The sequence below is a fragment of the Falco cherrug genome, chromosome 7 (genome assembly GCF_023634085.1).
Source record: "Falco cherrug isolate bFalChe1 chromosome 7, bFalChe1.pri, whole genome shotgun sequence".
Taxonomy (NCBI): domain Eukaryota; kingdom Metazoa; phylum Chordata; class Aves; order Falconiformes; family Falconidae; genus Falco; species Falco cherrug.
In genome coordinates, this window is record NC_073703.1 from 28,850,789 (window position 1) to 28,868,518 (window position 17,730).

At 45.4% G+C, this 17,730-nt stretch overlaps 1 protein-coding gene across 8 annotated transcripts in view; it reads left to right on the plus strand.

Annotated features, from left to right (window-relative positions):
* CEP170B (centrosomal protein 170B) overlaps window positions 1–17,730 on the plus strand; it is a 60,512-nt gene that overhangs the window by 20,906 nt on the left and 21,876 nt on the right. For 5 of the 8 annotated variants that reach the window (XM_055716278.1, XM_055716279.1, XM_055716283.1 and 2 more), the window contains exons 2-8: window positions 804–942; window positions 9,048–9,149; window positions 10,301–10,777; window positions 12,996–13,058; window positions 13,899–14,662; window positions 16,719–16,907; window positions 17,102–17,210. In XM_055716278.1, the coding sequence (XP_055572253.1) occupies window positions 804–942; window positions 9,048–9,149; window positions 10,301–10,777; window positions 12,996–13,058; window positions 13,899–14,662; window positions 16,719–16,907; window positions 17,102–17,210 (1,843 nt within the window). Of the gene's footprint in view, window positions 1–803; window positions 943–9,047; window positions 9,150–10,300; window positions 10,778–12,050; window positions 13,059–13,898; window positions 14,663–16,718; window positions 16,908–17,101; window positions 17,211–17,730 lie in introns of those variants that run through there. The other 3 variants (XM_055716285.1, XM_055716280.1, XM_055716284.1) reach the window with 2 other exon arrangements.

Sequence of the window (17,730 nt, forward strand, 5' to 3'; positions counted from 1 at the left end):
TAAGGCAGAAAAGCAACTCCCTCTAGGAAGAAAGCTGTCACGTTCAGCTGAGGGACTTGGGCTATCAGTGCCAAGCATCACCTGCCTCCTGGCTAGCAGATACTGTCGGTTTAGCCCTGGTTCCACGTTTAAGACTTGGAGGGAATTGGAAATGTAACAGCTAGAATTGGGCACATGATTCATTGAATTTACTTAGGGGTAATCTGGATGGGTATGCCCTTTTATTATTTTACTTGTAATAAACCCACTTTTAAATAGCTCATTTACTATGTTAATGTGTGAAGCCTGTTTTAAGGCAGAATCACTTTCCTAGCTGGAGAGAGCGTTTGGAGAGAAATAATTAAGATATATTTTAATTGTCTCTGCTGAAAAACTGAGATAATGCAAATGAGCGCCCTGAAAGAATTTATAATGTTGCTTTAAGAACAAAGGGGATTTTAGGATTTGAATCCTGAATGGAAAACGGCCTACGTTCTGTTTCTTCTTGGTTTGTTCTTTAAAGGGTTTCCTAATTAGCTGTTTTGCAGAACTAACTCACAGTGACCTTCTAGTGAACTAGAATTGTCACTTAGTCTTCCAAATGGGGTACTTGCAAACCTCTCAGCTGGCCTTTCTGCTGTTCTGTAGCCTCTACTCAGGTCTCTCTTTTTTTTTTTTTTTTTTTTTTTTTTTTTTTGCTAGAAGTTAGCTGCACTATTTGTCTGTGTGTGATCATCTGTTTGTGGGGGAAAGGTGGTTTATCTTTTACATGGGCTAGTATACAGATCACAGGGGCACGCTGCAACTGTTGCTTGTTTCTGCAGCATGAGAAGTACACCAGCCAACTTCAGATGAATTACAAAGGCACAGCAATGAAGAGGGCGGAGCAGCCCATGGAGCACGGTGTCTATACTGAGTCCCCACAAGCAAAGCTGGAGAAAGGAGAGAGGAAAGCAATTACAGGTACTTGCTCTGGAACCAGTTAATCAAGATTCAGAACAAACTGCGGCTCAGCCCTGCACGGGGTCATGGTTCTGACGGTACAGTGTTGTGGGTTGCATCTAGGAGCAGTTCCAGAAGGGTCCTCTTTCTAATCCTCTGAGTATTCCAGAGTCTCAGTTTTTGGAGATTCAGCCTCCAAAAAAAAGGATCAGCTGGTGTGATGGCTCAAGCATGCCGTGTTGCAGTGTGTGTGCTGGAGAACCTGTGGGCTGAGCAGGTTTGGTGAGTTCTTTGGCACCTGTCTGGTCTATTTTTAATTTCCTAATCATGAGCTGGTGTTTGAACAGAGACGGTGACTCAGAGTAGAAAGCGTGTGGCTGCTGTGGTATGGTGCTGACAGGCAGGGGAAGAAGCAACAAGCCTTTTTTAAAAAAAAGCTCTGTATGGTCTTGAATGACTGTATTTCCTAACGTGCCAAGATGTGGAATTGAAACTGACTGCCAAAGTGGGAGACATTTGCTCCAGGTTCACTGTTCCCCAGCTGCAAACCTTTTCCATTTGAAAAACTCCTGCTGTTCTCCATTTCTTTACCCACTGCTGCCTTCCTTTAATGACCCTTTGTCAAACTTGCTTCCCCCCCCCCCGTTCCCTGCGTGGTGGACCAAGACCTCCCAATCTTGTCTCACCTAGCTTCCTATCTCCTGTACGTACACTGCCCTGGCAGGTTCTCCCCAGTTCTGCTCAGTTATCAGCCGGTGGCCTTCTAGAGCTTGATGATGCATGGGAAGAACAAATGCAGTTTTAAAGCATCCCAGTGATGGATGTCTGCCAGAGGTGGTCTTGTGGCACCGGAATGGCAGAGCGATTGGAAAGCTTTAGGGTTAGCAGAGAGACTGCACACGGGGTCTCTTGGAGGAAAAAGCAGGAAGGTGAGTGGAAGGAAGGAGATTAGCAAGTAAAAGAGTGAGGCAGCATCTTGTGTCAGGTGACCTAGAGATAGATGCAGCAGCAAAAAAGCTTTTGTACCCTTTCTGAAGGGTACAACTTCGGGTAAAAGCTGTTAAGGCTTTGTGTGGAGTGAGTTGGCTGACCTTAATCTCCCATGTATTGTCTCTATTAAAATCCCTCTAAGCTGACATAGTGTACTAAAACAGTGCAATTTTTCTCCCTGGTTTTGTTGTTGCCTCCAGCTCTATGTGAAAGTACATGCACATGCACTCCTGTGCCCAGCTACCGTTTTCCGCACCTTTTTTTGTGTTGCTTTAGCTGTGTCTGTGTGTCACCTTCCCCCATGGATGTGGCATTTGTGACACTGCCTCGCAAGCGCTCAGTTAAAGGGATGAAGCTGGTGATGATTAACCATGATACCGTGGAGGACGGGAAGAGGGGAACCTCACAGAGAGGAGCGCTCTCCAGTTGCCTTTCAAGGGTCATAGGATTTTTGAAAAGCGTTGGCAGTAACTGGGCCACTTTGCCAGTAAATGGAGCCAGTTTGCATTTGCTGCTGCCTGGTTGCATGAACATTCTCATTTTTATTCTTGCCACCTTCCAAAATACACTCTGGATGATTTTAACCTACAGAGAATAAGTGGTTGATATTTGGAACACCTTCAAAGTCAGGATGTTGACTCTTCAGCAAGGTGACCCATTTCTCTAGCGGGTGGTTTGCAGAGCTGCGTTATGTTTCTGTCACTGGTGGGCACTAGGTCTAAGGCAAAAAGGACTGTGCGTACTTACTGGGGGCCAGTGCTGAAGTATGTCACATGCAGTGGGACTGACAAACACACAAAAATCTGTGAAGTGCTGCTAACCCCACAGAACGATGGAGGAATTCAGGGCTTTGTTAAAAGTATTTTGCTGGAGTGGACTGAAGCCTGTGGAAGCAAGAGAGGGAGCCTGAGCATTAAATCAGTGCCTCCCTCCAAAAAGCACCTGTCACATGAGCAGGATGATCAGTGAGTCCCTTTTTAGTCTGCGATGTGACTAATTCACCTTGTCTTCAGCTGCACACATGCACAGTTTCTCCTTGGTTGCTTGGAGGAGTGGCAGCAATTTAGCATGATTAGTGGAAAGAAGAATGTAGGTTTTCTTACAGGGAGTGGGCTTGCTTAGTGGCAGCAGTAAGAGGCTTTGGGGAAAGAGCTGTTTTGCTAAGCCTGTAGGTATTTAGGAATTTGCATTGACTAATTAAAGCAAGGTCTGGGGTGACAAAAGCCTTTAGAAGGATCGCTTCCCAGGGCCTGAGTGGAAGAGAGGCAGAGGGAATGCAAGCTTTCAGGGAAGAGGTTTAAGAAAACAATGTGAACAATTAGAGCTGCTTAGAAATGGGAGGGAGGTGAGGGGCTGAGGATAAAGAGACCCAGTGGAGTGAATGGGAAACAGCCATTTAGCCTTTATGCGGTTGAACTTGCCAGCTTTCGGGTGTATGTTTCTTCTAAGCAGAAAATCATCAGTCTCTGTGAAATACTTGAAGCAAGAAGCTTGGTAAGCCCTATGGGTTGGACATGGATATGAATAAGAAAAGTGCCCCCAGTTCAGCTAGTTAATGCTAAAAATAGCCATCAGCTCTTAGGTTGAAAGCCTTAAGTGATCAGGCCAGGTACAGCCTTGAACTGAGCAGATTTTAAGACTGTCACGATCCCCATCTGTTGCTACCTGAGTTGAGGTACTGGATGAGATAAGCTACTTTGTGGTCTTCTGTTCTCAACACAGTTAATCCTCAGGCTGATCTTAATTTACTTTTTTTTTTTTTTTTTTTTGTGTGTGTAAAGCCCTCACAGGCTGATGGGACTAGCTAATGCTGAATGTGATGACTAATCTCTGAGTAACTGCTGCAGGCCCAAGTTTCCAGGGGTGGAGGTTGCTTGTAGTGTCCAGCTGAAATGGGCATCACCTGCAGGAGCAGGACTTGAGCTTCTCCTGGGATCTGTGAAATAGATTTGCTCACCAGGTTAGCGTCTGTGCCATTAGGGAGTCCTCTCAACATTGTGGCCAACTTGAAAGTCTTGTTGGTGTGTGGGGCTGAGGTCAGCAGGCAGCATGGACAGAGGCAGTGGGAGTTGTGCCCAGTTGTGAAGTGGTTTCCATGGTCCTTGGCTGCTTTCCCCATGAGATCATGGTAATAGCTATTTAGACACACAGCTCTACCCTAGCCTTTAATTTAGGGGAGTGGTGATGGTGTATTTGTTTTGCTTCCGAGCTAGGATGGTGGTACCTGCAGCATGTTAAAGATTTGACCGTGTAATTAATATAAATAGATTTGTGATTATCAGTCTGATTTGAAAGCCTCTGGGATCTGTGTATGTTCACAGCAGGTACAAAAGATCAGGGCTTAGGTTAGGTTTGCCAGGCACATATGAAATAAGTTCTGCAGCAAAGAGTCAGAGAATTGCTTTATGGTTATTCCTAGTATGTCTGAATTCTCTGTTTTGGAGATGTAAAAAAGAAGAGATGTAAGGAATTAATTTTAAAATATTATAGCTAGATCATCTTTTTTTTTTTCCCCCAAGGCCTCTGCTGTAAGAAGCCTGCTCTGCATCTTCCGAAGACGGACATTATTGTTATTAATAATGAATCAAAAAGTTTGACTTAAAGCAAGCTGGATTTCTCATGCTTTTGTTATGACTTGCTGTGGACAGCTTCAAAGCTGTGTGTGCTTCTGTCAGCAAAGAAATTTGCCATTGCTGCCTGTCTCATGACAGTTGGAAGCTTTGTGAGGACCTGGGCGAAGTGCAGCCCTCAGTCCTGACCACAGGGGACTCCTTCAAGGGGAATTGGACCCCTCTGCAGTGGGAGCTGCGTGCTTGTCATGAAAGCTCTTCTGCCCACACGCTGATAGAAGGCAGCATTAACACAGGCTTCCTCCTTTCCCTTTTATCCCGTGGACTGTATTTTTGGTTCTGCCTGGGTGGTGTTCTGTCCAATTCACTTCTCCAGACATACATCCTTTGTATTGACACGTCTCATTTTCTCTTACTGTGGTGCCTCTCCTTCAGGTGATCAATAGTTCTGTATTAATTTAGCAGGCCATGTTCTTGTCAGACTTGTTAAACAAATGGACCTCCCTTGTTCTGTGCTAAAACAACCTTCATTTTTTCTTTTGAGTGACTGCCCCGAAGACTGAAATCCAGGAGCAGAACGTGTATATCAGTTGTCTTCCCTGTATTACACTGTCACCAGTAGCTCAGTATTTATCTAGCTGAATGCTTGTGCTGACCTCAATTCAGTTATCTAAAAGGATGGTTTTCGGGCTGTCTGCCTGAATTGTTGAGCCAAGAAATATGTCTAAATGAATTGGCACCATCTGGGTAGCCTGGCACAGAGTGCGGAGAGGTGGTAACGAGCTGCCATCAATTGGAGTAAGTCTCATGTCATTAAAATGACCGAGCAGTTAGTTTTCATTGGTGTTCCTCACTTCACTGCTGACTTGGGCAAGCCCCGAGTCCCTGCTCTTGCAAAAGCTTCCATCTTACACTAAAATATAACGGATAGGTGGTGGCTTCAGGATGCTATGTGTGTCTCGGGACACAGGCAGATGCAGTGCTCTGGATGCTGCAGGTCCAGCTTGAGGTCACTACCCAAAATGCATCCCAGCTGGTGAAGAGCAAAGCCCCTTGGCACAATTGCCTGTGTAGCTGCTCCCTGCCCTGCTTCTGTCACAGCCATCTGGTTTAGCTGCCTTCCTATCATGCTTCCCCCAGCCCCCCTCCTGCCCTCCCCTCTTTATACAATATTGTCGTGTTAGAGCTGGAGCAGGGAGAGGCGTCAGGTTGGTTGTGCTGGCAAATTAGAAGGGACAGAAGGGTCTAACATGACCAGGACAGCAAATTTGTGTAGCTCTTCTGAAATCAGGGAAATTTTACTCTCGCTCAGCATCAGGTCACTTTCAGCAGTAGCTGAGAATGAGGGTGTCTGTGTCACTTGATAATGTTATTGAAAATACAAATTAATATGAAGGCTCAGTGGAAACATTAATTGCTCTTAAAATATTGAAACTGTCCCCAGATAACAAGATACTGACTCCTTGGCTTTCCATCTGTGCTTTTTGCAGTCTTTAAAATGAAGTTCCAGTTTATTGTGGAGGCAGGGAGGGGGAAGGAATGAAGAAAAAAAACCCACAACCAAACCCCACAGAAGGGAGCAGGTGTGTTACACGCGGTGTAACAGAGGGTCCCAGGTGGAGTCCCAGGTGGAGCCACGTGAGCTCTGTGTGATGGGCAGGGGAGGACCTGCTGCCCTGCAGTGAAGCGCAGCAGGGTGTCTCCCACCCTGGTGGCCCCAGGTCTCTGCGCTCTGGCCAACCTGATGTGCTCTCAGTAGGTGCTCCTTGACATGCCCTGGGGTTTTGGCTTTGTGCTAGCTTTTGTCAGAAGGGGAATTTGGGGAATTTCCAAGCACCTATTAGGGCTCTTTAGGGTGGAGGGAAAAATTTGAGAGGACAGAAGGAGCTGGCTCGTTATTCTTTATAAATCCTCTTGTTTTTTCTTTCTGCTTTCCTTGCAATCCCAAAGTTCCTCATCAATAGAAAAAGTCTGACCAAGGCTGACTTGCTCCCCTAGCTGCCTTTTCCCTGTAGCAGAAAAGCTCCTGAGGGCCAAAGGCAGTAGCTCCTGTGTTCGGTATGCAAGTGGGACACAGCTCTTAGGAATGCAGCAGCTTCTGGGAAGAAGTCTGTCATGCAGGATGGATGTGAGTTCTCTTAGCTCACCTCTGCCCCTTTGAAAACAAAATTTTCTTGGAACAGGTAACTAGAATTTTCTAGACTAGGGGGCCTTTGGGATCCTGTGAGGGGCTGGGATGTGCTGGAGGGACAATCTGCAATGAGGCAACTCCTTGCAAGGTGCAAGCGGTAACAGCACCCATGCTTGGGAAAGATGCTGCTTGTACAAGAGTCAGTGTGAGATGGTCTTCGCATTTCATCTGTAGGGTAGTGTGCTCAGGATTTGTTCCACCAGCAACTTGAAATAAACCACTGATGAGCTTTCATAATTGATCACATTAATCTGAGACAAGTATCCAAGATGTCCTGTTTCTTAAGGGTTGAGCCCTTCGCGGTGCCCCATTGATCTTTAGGCACGAGTTACCCCAGACATAGCTGGCTGTTGTTAATGGATTTGTCCATTGCCCCAAAGTGTTTTTCTCCTTCTCATGGCCCTGACTGCCTCTTGGCCATCAATATTGATCACTAAGATAAATACTGCAATTCAGAGGGTGATAATCCATTGTAGTGTGTACCCAAAAGAAGTGCCTGATGTTGGTAGAGCAGATCCTGCATGATTTGGGTGGGGGGGTCTAGTGGGCCAGTCATAGCATGAAGAGAGGGTGGTAGGTTTCTGCTAGGTTGTGTGACGGGAGGTCTCAGCCTAGCGGAGACCAGACCCTATGTTTGGGTGCCTCAGTTCATTGACAAGCTTGTGAATAGGATTCTCTCTCTCTCCCCACCCCCACCCCCGCCCTCTCCCTGGAGTGGTTTACCCATCCTCAATTATGAAACATATTGCTTGGCAATTCCAATTTATTCACAGTAAGAAGTGCTTCCTCCTTTGAACTTTCAAAGGCCGCCTACATAATGTGAACACGGTTTATCTTCCGTGCACTCTAGGCAGAAAGGAGAGTAACGCTTTCAGCCTCTTTTGATCCTCGGTGTGAAGGGAGGCAGCGTGGTTAATTTTGAAAGAGGAAGAAGGTCTCTTGGGAAGGGCCTGTGGGCTGCATCTGTAAAGCAAAATTTTTGTCTATGGACTGCCAGTGTATGAGCGTGTATCTCTGGAACTATTGTAGAAAAAAGTAGCGGCCATTGGGTCTGTGTAGCTTCAGAAACAGCAGCCTAAAATCAGTTGTCTTTTTTTCCTTGACTTCCTCTCTTGGCTTCCTGTATGTTAATGACTAATTTCTGTCATCTCCCTGGTAAAAGCAGGGAACGCAAAACTGCAGGGCTGTTGGAGGCTTGCTTTACACAGAGCAGCGTGTGGTTTTAAAACCACAGTCCGAGCAGTAGCTGGCGGTAGAAGCCCAGCTATGGCTCTGTAGCTGGAGCCAGGGTTAAGACGGGCTGGTAACACGTGTGCTCATGGCTGTCACAGGTAGAGGCAGAAACACCTAACAGCTGGAGCTTGACCTCAGCCCCTGGCCTATCCATGCGTTTCTATCACCTCTAGATGAAAGGACAAAAGTTACTTTATTTCCTTCTTTGAAACTATTGTAAAAACATAATAATAACAACTATACCACAGGTAAATTGAGGTGTATTCTTTTTACTTATTGCATAAACAGCAACAGCCCAAGGCACTGCCAAAACACAATCTTGCTTTGTGGGAGATAAATGAGAAGCAGTAGATCAGCTCCTTTGGGTACCAGTTGTTGTGGTGAAGCCCTGATCTTCCAGAGAGTGCTCGCTGATAACGATGGAAGCCTGGCTCTTCTACGGGAAGCTTCTCCACGAGAAAAGCCTCTCCTGCAGTGACTCAGGAATCCACTTAGTTTATTTTAAGCTTTAGAGCAAGAGTTTACTTCTTTATGTATGTGTAAGGAGGTGGTTTTACCATTTTTCCTAAGTTTGTAACACTTCAAGAATTTACTGTTGTGGGATGTGCGTCACCTAGAGTGGGAGTGGTGAATGCTGGAAAAAATCCCTGGCCTCACAGCATCCGAGGACATGGTGGAGCAAGCAAGGGCAAAGCTAAAGTCTTCCCAATTAAGAACAGGAAAAAAGTCTGAATTTAACCTGAATTGCGGGTGAGTTGCAGACAATTTTGTAGGTAGTGTCTTGTAGTCTGTCCTGCCAAAAATCTTCCATTTTCTGTGAATAATGAGGCTAGAAAGGGAGAAAAGTCAGTATTTGGGAAATGCAACTAAGACAGACGGGGAAGGGAGGTGGAGTCAACATCTCACAGCAGAATGTAAAAAAGAAAAACGGGGGGGGGGGGGGGGGGGGGGGGTAGTGGGAAGAAAAGCCTGAGCATACTTACTATTATGTATAACTTCTTGTTGTTATAACTGCAATGTAACAGGTACCTGATCTCATCTGACCCTGCTGGTTTTTTTTCCTTTTTGGCATGTGATTGACTTCAGTGAATCTGGTAAACTGGTATTTTCTGTATCAAGGTATTTGCTTATCCTCTTCCTAGAAACCAGTACTTACCGCACCCCTCTTTATGGGCAGCCCTCCTGGTGGGGGGAAGATGATGCAAATAACAAGGAGGACAGAAGGCAAGAGGAACATTACTCAGGTAATGGGGGTGATTTGGGGTGGGAGAAGATGGGGGGACAAAGTTTCTGTACAGTTTTGAGCTTTACTGTCTGAACCTATCCTGCTTCAAGGCTTCAATTACCACTTTTTTTGTGCTCGCATGTGCACATTCTTACGTGTGGATTGCTGCTGATGAAACCAGAATAAGGGAAAAATAAAATGTTTCCACTGAAATGTTTGAACATTAGAAACAGCAGTTGTGGAATAATTCAGTATGGTGGGATAATTCAGTACGGATGAGAAAGGCCTTGCTAAGCTGGTTTGAGACACAGTTATGCAGCAGTGCTGTATCTGTGACTGTATGCAGCCCACCTGAATAAACCACCCACTGTGTCTCCCGGGAGTTTGCTAAGAGGCATTTTAAGAGCTGATGCATTGACTGAATTTGATTAATATGGGAGCAATCTGTTCCTCACCTCATCATCCTTAGAAGCCATTTAGTCTTACTGCTCCTGTTGTGAATCTGTATATGTGAAAGGTGTCACTTGTTCAGTAAACCTGGTGTTTCTATCAAGCATATCCTTTACTGCACAAACAAGTGTTTTATTTCGAGGCACATGCAGCGTATCTGTTCTCTAGCAGTGAGGGGTTGTGATTAGCAGCCCTCCCAAGAGGCTGAAATAAGTAAGTTACTCTCTAGCCAAGAAGTTTGGGTGCTACTGAAAATATATGATTTTATCCTTGGTGATGTTATGGAATTAGGTGTTGATCCATCAAAAGCATGCCTGTGATTAGCTTTGCACACTCAGTCTTTTCCTTTGAACTGTGGAAATTTGAGTCAGTGTGTAGGTAAGTGAATTCAGCAAAGTGAAACAGGATCTTCCTTCCACATCAGCCCAGGCGTACAGAAACCTTGAAATGCCACCAGCCACGTGGGTTCTGTCAAAACAGAACTGTGCGTGTGTGAGTGTGTGCTCAGCTCTCCCTTTGGGCAGCAGTTGAAGAAAGGACAAAGTGAAGATAACAAATGTTGGTCAGGCTGCAGCAGTGCAGTAAGCACTGATTTCAGTGATGAGGCCGGAGTGTAAAGCTATCTAAACCAGAACTTGTATTTTTTCTTTAATCCATTTCAGTTAATATTTGTGAATTTAAGGTTTTCTTGTCTTTTTTTTTTTTCCTCCTCTTTTGTAGAAAGACCAAAAGAAATAACCCAACATGAAGAAGAACTGAATGGTAATATTTCTGCTTATAGAGATGCCCAAGAACAGTCTGTGTTTGCCTTCCGGAGAGAGCCAAGTTACTTTGAGATTCCAACTAAAGAATTTCAGCAGCCATCAAAATCTCCAGAAACACAGGTCCATGAGATCCCAACAAAGGATGTTGATGCTGTAGTAGCCCCCGTTGTGCAGAGTCATGCCTCTTTCACCATTGAATTTGATGATGGTACCCCTGGTAAAATAAAGATAAAAGACCATGTAACTAAATTTTCGCTCAGACAGAGAAGACTGTACGGTAAAGAACCAGCTCATACAGAAGTGATGTCAGCGGAGAGCAAAGTAGCTGACTGGCTTGTCCAGAATGACCCAAGCTTGATGAGACGGCAGTCTCCGGGAGATGATGTGTACAGTACAAAGAGTGACCTGCCAGTTCATGTGAGGACACTTAAAGGTGAGTGAATACTTCGTCAAGTGAATGTAGTTCTCTGTTGGCCGTGCAAATGCAGCATAATAAAGGGGGGAAAACCTTACTCCTGTCAAGGAGAACTGAATTTAATTATCTCAGCCAAAATTTGCAAGGTTAAGAATATTTCTTTAATGACTGTTAATGGTTTTGAATCTGGCTAGCAGGCTCTTCACCTGGCCCTCAAGTCATGTGTGATGCTGGCCTGAGGGCACTCTAATCTGGTTCCTCTACATCTATAATGCCAACTCAGCAGTAACAGTGATTGAAAAAAGGATTTTGATTTGTAAATGTCTAAAATAATTTGCATGTGGTCAGGCAGGCTGGTAAATACAGGTATTTCAGTGGATTTTCTTCTCTTGGCTTCTCCTAGCTGAAGGAATGACTTCTTTTTCACTGTAGTCCAGAAGAGGTTAAACCTGTGATCATCCTGATGGCTGTAGTGACCAGAGCCACTTGGTTGGATGACAGAAGGTCCTGACATAAAGACTGGTGACAGATTTGAGATATAAACGGTCACCAATGGAGGAAATTGTTGTGCTTGTAGAAGGAAGGTTTCTTTTAAACGAAGGCTTTTCTGAAATCCTGCTGTGTTCAAAACCTTCAGGTTTTGTGGACCTGTGTCCTGTTAAGTGTGTCACTGTGAGGAGTTCTTTGGAGATTTTCAAAGGTCTGAAGTATAGTTTGAAGCCCAGGTCTTAGTGCAGATGGTTGTCATGTGATTTTGAATGTATTTTTGCAACATTTGAGCTTGCTTGGATCTCTCTCTTGGGCCATGCACTGAACAGCTAGGAGGAGACCACTGGTTCCTGCCTTCTCACTCCCTTGCAGGCTTATGGAAAAGCTATTGTTTTGAACTGCAGCTTTAACTGGTGAAGTAATATTGAAGGTTACCAGACCTACTTATGCTTGAGGTCCTTCTTAAATGACAGCAATACCTTGCTTTCTCTTAAAGGAGTACTTGCTTGGTCCTTGCTGGAAAAAGCTCATAATATGAGGAGCTTTACCTGTTACACCTCCAACTTGCTGTTTTGTTTACAGTTTTTTGAAAAGCCGCTGTGGTCAGAAAGGTCTCACATATCCAGCCCTGGGGTTTGTTATGGCCTGGCAATGGAACTGCTTTTTTGTCATTGCTTGTTTCTAGTTCTTCCCAATAAGGAACAGAGTTGAGGTGCTCTGCTTGATTATTAGGGTCTTACTTTCAGTCTGCTGTGTCTGGGGGGGGTTGGGTTGGGGTTTTTTTGTTACTGTGATAGTGGATTTTGTTGAGTTACTGGAGAACATTTTCAGGGATGCATATGTGTTTCAGTAATTTTGCTCTTTCCTCTTGGAGAAAACTATGGAGAGTTAGGCAGCTGCTGTTCATCCTAGGATCTTCCCAAGTGATGCACAGGAATAGTAGGCTGACTGTACTTGGCTTTTTAGAGTCCATAACACATGAAAAGAAGCTGAGGTAATTTAATGCATAACTTGCATATCAAGAAATCAACTCTTTGGACATTTGATTAAAACATACAGTGTTGGTGGCCTGAGGAGTTTATCCACCTCTGCTTTGGCAGAGGACAGGGTGTTACTTATCTGCGATAGCTGTGTGACGTGTTCTTCTGGCAGGGCTAATTTTGAAGATGTCTTGGAGGCTACCGCTGGCTGCCTACCAGCTTTGAGTCTTCAGGGTTGGAGACGCCCACCATGGGGGTTCATTAGTAATATTTGTTCACTTTCAGGAAAAATGTGGTGAATGTAAAGCCTGATACCAAGACTAGAGAGTTTAGGTCTTAGCAGCTTGAGGGGATGTGCATGGTGTTCTGCTGGGGCATCCATGGGCGCGATGAGTGTTTTTCCTTGTGTCCTCACCGTTTTGCATTCAGCAGAGTTCTTAGCCAAGACCCTTTAATTTAAGAACTTTCCCTTCCAAGGATGAAGCTTATCAGCCCTCAGGGCACAATGCAAAGTTTGCTAGCTTCCTTCATGAGTGTTAGGAAACTCTTCAGAGGACTGACTCCTGGGTTGAATGGATCTTGTATTAAATTCTAATCTTTCATAGCTAACTTGCAGTAATAAATGGTCTTCACCCATGTGTCTGGAGAACTTGCAAAGTAGGTTTGAGCAGTTTTCCTTTCAAACACGTGGTATTTTAGCCAGTATATCTTGCTGCATATTACAGTCTAGAGCGCAGAGACCTCTTTCCCCCTTCTCCCGATGACAGGTTCCTGGTCGTTGACTGAATCGTGTTGTGTGCCTTCACACCCGTTTCCTTCTTCAAAAAAAGGTTTGTTTTTTGTTTTATTTTTAACTTACTTTCTCAGAGTCCTGAACTGAGGTGCTGAATGGCAGGCATCACTGATATACAGAGCAGGTTGTAAAGATGGTTGTTGCTAACATAAGCAAAAAATAATTATAAACTTACTTTAAGCTTAGTGAACTCTTAAGTAATGATTTGACTTTGCTTGGCTGGTGATAGGATGGTGTAACTCGTGGGGGTGTCGTGGTGTGATTCTTAAAACTTCAGGAAAAGTAAAGAATCCTGCAAATTCAGTGTTAGCTTCTGGTTTATTTCCCTCTCTTAGAGGGGGGTAACGTGGATGTTCAGAGGTGCATACACTTGTAACGCACTGATCTGGTCTTTCATTATGGGGATTTGATGGGAGGCAGCATGCAGGGCTTATTTACTGATCCTGCAGAGAGATTTCTGCTCTGTAACAGAGGGACCCTAATGAGGTGATCTCGAACTACAGTAATTGAGCAGAATGGCAAAATGTCATCGTTTTTATTTAAATGGAAAAAAAGCAAACCCCAAAACTAATAGTACTTACCTAAAACAATCAGCGCTACAAAATCAGAAATCTTTGGGGTTGAAATGATTTACTGAATTGTTTTTGCATGACTTGATAGCCAACCGCTTGTGAAAAGTGGGGTCAGGAGACAGCTGCCTTCTCTTTTATTTCCTCTGATGGGCTGCAATCCCTGTACCACAGCAGGTGTCTTTGAGGTTGTTTAATACTATCGGATTTTCTTGTTTTAACTGAAATGATAAAGTTTGACTGGGAGGTAATGACAAGGCCACAGCAACTGAGTATAGGAGAGTCAAATCTACATACCTTGTCTCCAGGCAATAGGCACGAGGACGGGACTCAGAGCGACTCCGAAGACCCCGTGGCACCCAAGGCGGAGAAGGAGACAACAACGGGCAGCGAACGTGCGACGGAGCAAACCAGGCTGCAGCGCCAGATGAGGCGTGATCCCCACGAGATGCTGCACAACAAGCAGGCCTTCGTCATCGAGTTCTTTGAGGACACCCCACGGAAGAAGCGGTCACAGTCCTTCACGCACAGTGCTCACTCCTCCCAGAGCGACACCGATCCAGGGCTGAGGACCAAGGCTGAAAAGCGCAAGAACGCAGTGCCGGCGGAGAAGCTGGGAAATGCGGTGCCGCCGCCCCACCTTGGGGCCCAAGCAGGCAAACCTAGTAACAGCTCCTCTGGGACGCAGAGAACTAGCTCCTTCAAGAGGGAGAAGACGGAGGATCGGATCAACACTGTGTCCTCCTGTGCTTCCAGAGCATCAGCCAAAACTTACGGGAGCATTGGGAGGAAGTCTAAAATGGCTCAGGATTTTATGGCCGAGTATTTGCGTGAGACTGCTCAGTCTGGGAAGCCAAGCACTGAGAAATCAGCACCTCTGCCTGTGCCGGTAGCTCCACGTGTGGTTATATCTTCAGAACCAGAGCCTGCCTCTGCTCCACCTCCGGAGGTAAAGTCTGCCCAGGGCAGGAGGAATGATGAGGAAGACAGTGTAAGCGAGACAGGCACATACACCATTGAGACGGAGTCGCAGGATAAAGAGGTGGAGGAAGCGCGAAAAATGATAGATCAGGTAAATGCTGCTTTTCTGTGCTTGGCCAGTGAGCTGAGGGCTGAAGGCTTGGGCTTCTGCACTTTGGGCTGAAGGGTCTAACTTCATTAGTTGTTGCCATGAAGGACTGCTCCTTTTTGAACTGGTTGCAGCAGGGGTTTATGTTTAGGAGTGGGAGATCATGCTGGGTGACCCGGGTTAAGGACAGGCCCCAACAAACTGTAAGATTGGTCTTTAAAAAACCCCAGCAAACCAACAAAATTGCAAACAAACAAAAAATCGCAGAGTGCAAGGCAAAGTTAGCCCACAGCAAAGAGCTGCCTTGCTTCCAAAATGGGATTTGGATGCAAAAGTGCAAGAGCGGGCTTGCAACCTGTTTAGAGGAAAGACAACGACAGAATAAAGATGAGGCGTATCATGCCGAGAGCCGTGGCTGGGAGCCGCTCTAGTCTCTAGGACTGCTCCAAGCCTCTGCCTTAGCGTTGCATCCCCTCCTGCCCACCGTTATGAAAACAGGAGCTGCAGCCCATCGCTAATGCAGTATCCTATGCTGGGCCAAAGGAAATGCAGACCAAGGGCTGGTGCTCTTGATCCTTCCCGAGTGGTAGGTAGGAAGCATTTAGCTGTGCCTGGTTGGAAAGGGAGTGCTTGCTGGCAGGGCAAGTGGCAGCTAGTTGAGATAGTGAAGGGTGTGGTCTAGGGCAGAGGCAATCCTAGCTGGACCTATACTTGTTTGGATTTTGCAAAGTGACTGATAGCCTGAAAACAAAACCCCAGAGATGAGGGAGAGGCTAAAAAAAAATCCACCCAACTAAGCAACCACAGGGCAAACCAAAGGTTGGCTGATTTTCAGGTTTAACTTTCATCTGCGGTCTATTATAAAAACAAAACTGGCAAGCTGCTATGAAGATTTAGTGAATTGTAGGCAGGAGAACGGTGAGGTTCAAAGGAAGCCTTAATTGAACCTGGCCGTAGAGCTTTGTATACAGCGTTCTGTGAGCCTGGATCTAGCTTCCCTCTCTTGTTTATTACATTTTTTCCTTACATCTTTGTTTGAAACGCGATCGGAAGCTTTCAGGGCAGGATGTTTAAGCCACAGCAAGGCCCTAGTCCTGACGTTAGATGGTTAATTGTTCCGGTGGGGAAATAGGAATAAAAATGCCACAGAGACGCAATTATTTCTGGGGAGTAGTCTTGGCAGCTGTGTGACTCCGGCAGGCAAGCTGGCCAAGTTCTGCTCCTGGTTCTGCCGTAGGCTTGGTGCAGTGCAGATTCTGACACTCAGGAAATAAGTAATAACTGGACCTCGGTGTTTCTGTCCAGGAAGAAAGATGATCTGAATTCTGGACTTGCTGAGGTTTTGAGGTGACTTTACTTTTTATTCCACCGTTGCACATGCACTTTTTTAAATAAAAGTGAGAGTGGAGAACTTTATGGCTATCTCTTCTGAGCCTAGGCACCCTCCACAGTAGCATCTTTCTCTGAACTACTTGTAGTCAGGGAAGAGAAACAACCTCTTCTGAGGCATGGATCTTGGTCACCCTCCTAGGAAAGCCTGTTTATCTTCAGAGGGAATCTGGCCAACTAACTCAAACACTCGCCCATCTCGGAGGTGCATCCGTTCCCAGGTTCTCACGTGGCAGTGCAAGGCTGCTTTACTCAGCCCACTCTCTGCTACAGTCTACGAAAGTCCCTGGAGATGGAGCTTACCGGTTTTGTTTCTAATTCTCCATGAATGAGCTGGTAAATAGCTTTCGTGACACTCATCCTGAATTTCTCAGGGCTGAAAAGGGACTCCTTTTCAATGAAAGTTACTACTGTTAAAGGCAGCATACTGAAATAATGAAGAAGGGAGGAAAGGTGGTTATGAGTGGGATTCTATGAATAAGTGTATTTAAAGCTGCTATTGTGGAGTACAGCAGAAAATTATTTACATAGTAAGGAAGCATTGACAAGTGTTTCTGGCCTTTTGGGATCATAATTTGTGTGTGACTAGTGCTTTGTGGATTTGGATTTTTGGGTTAATATTTTCCTATTTTCTTGGGGTTTAATCTTTCCCATGCAAATACTTTTTCAGGTTTTTGGTGTTCTTGAGTCACCCGAATTTTCCAGAATCTCTTCAGCCTTTAGACCAATAATTAAAGGTGAAAAAGATGACTCTGGTTCTCATCAGCATCTAATCAGTGAAAATGGCACTAGTCAGAAGTCACCTTTGCTCCAGGCACTTGCCTCAAAAGCTGTGAGTGGGTCTCAGGCAGATGCACAGGTATGGCCAGTCCAGGTGGATTTGCTGGGATTGTAGAGGTGTAGATGGGTTTTCTGTCTGGATGGAAATGTGATGTGTAGATTGATTTCCATTTTGAGGAGACTGAGTGATGTATGTGTGAAAGGAGAGATTTTGTGGCTAGGAATTGGTTTACAAACCCTCTTTCTGACACCACCTTCCCCACCTTGTTGTAGATGTCTGCAGCATCTCAAGGGAGTCAGAAGTGGGTGTCCAGGTGGGCGAGCCTTGCGGACAGTTACTCTGACTCTGGATCTGTCTCTGTGCAGGGTGATGGAGGTGCAGGTAAGTCTCATCCTGACATTACTGTTTGAAGGTGTCTGAATCTAAGCCAGGATGATATGAAAGGCAGAAATTAAAGGCTTCTCTGCATCTGGCTGTGGCTTATTTTCTGTTTTAGCTAATGCATTTGAGGATGGGAAAGACAGAGTGAATTGTTCCCAGTGGAGTGGAGATGGAGGGAGCCTCTGGTTTGCATTTCAGAGTCATCCAAAAAGTTCTAAAATGTTAAGTTTGACATGGCTGAAGGGCACCTGGGAAGGAGGAAGATTGTAAGAGCCTTGGGTATTCAGTAGCCCTGAGCAGTGATTCTTTAGACTGCCTTATGATGCCAGATGAAAGCCCTTTGCAACTTGCCTTGGACTTCATGGCTGACTCGTGCTTTTTTTTGCGTGCTTCTCCCGTGTCTGGCTGTGCTGAGAATTTTAGGCTGTTCTGGGGTTTGCTGTCAGATGGTGGGTTTGAAGTGTGGAGGTCAGCACAGAGAACTGGGTATGGAGGGGAGAAGGGAAGTGGGAGAACATCA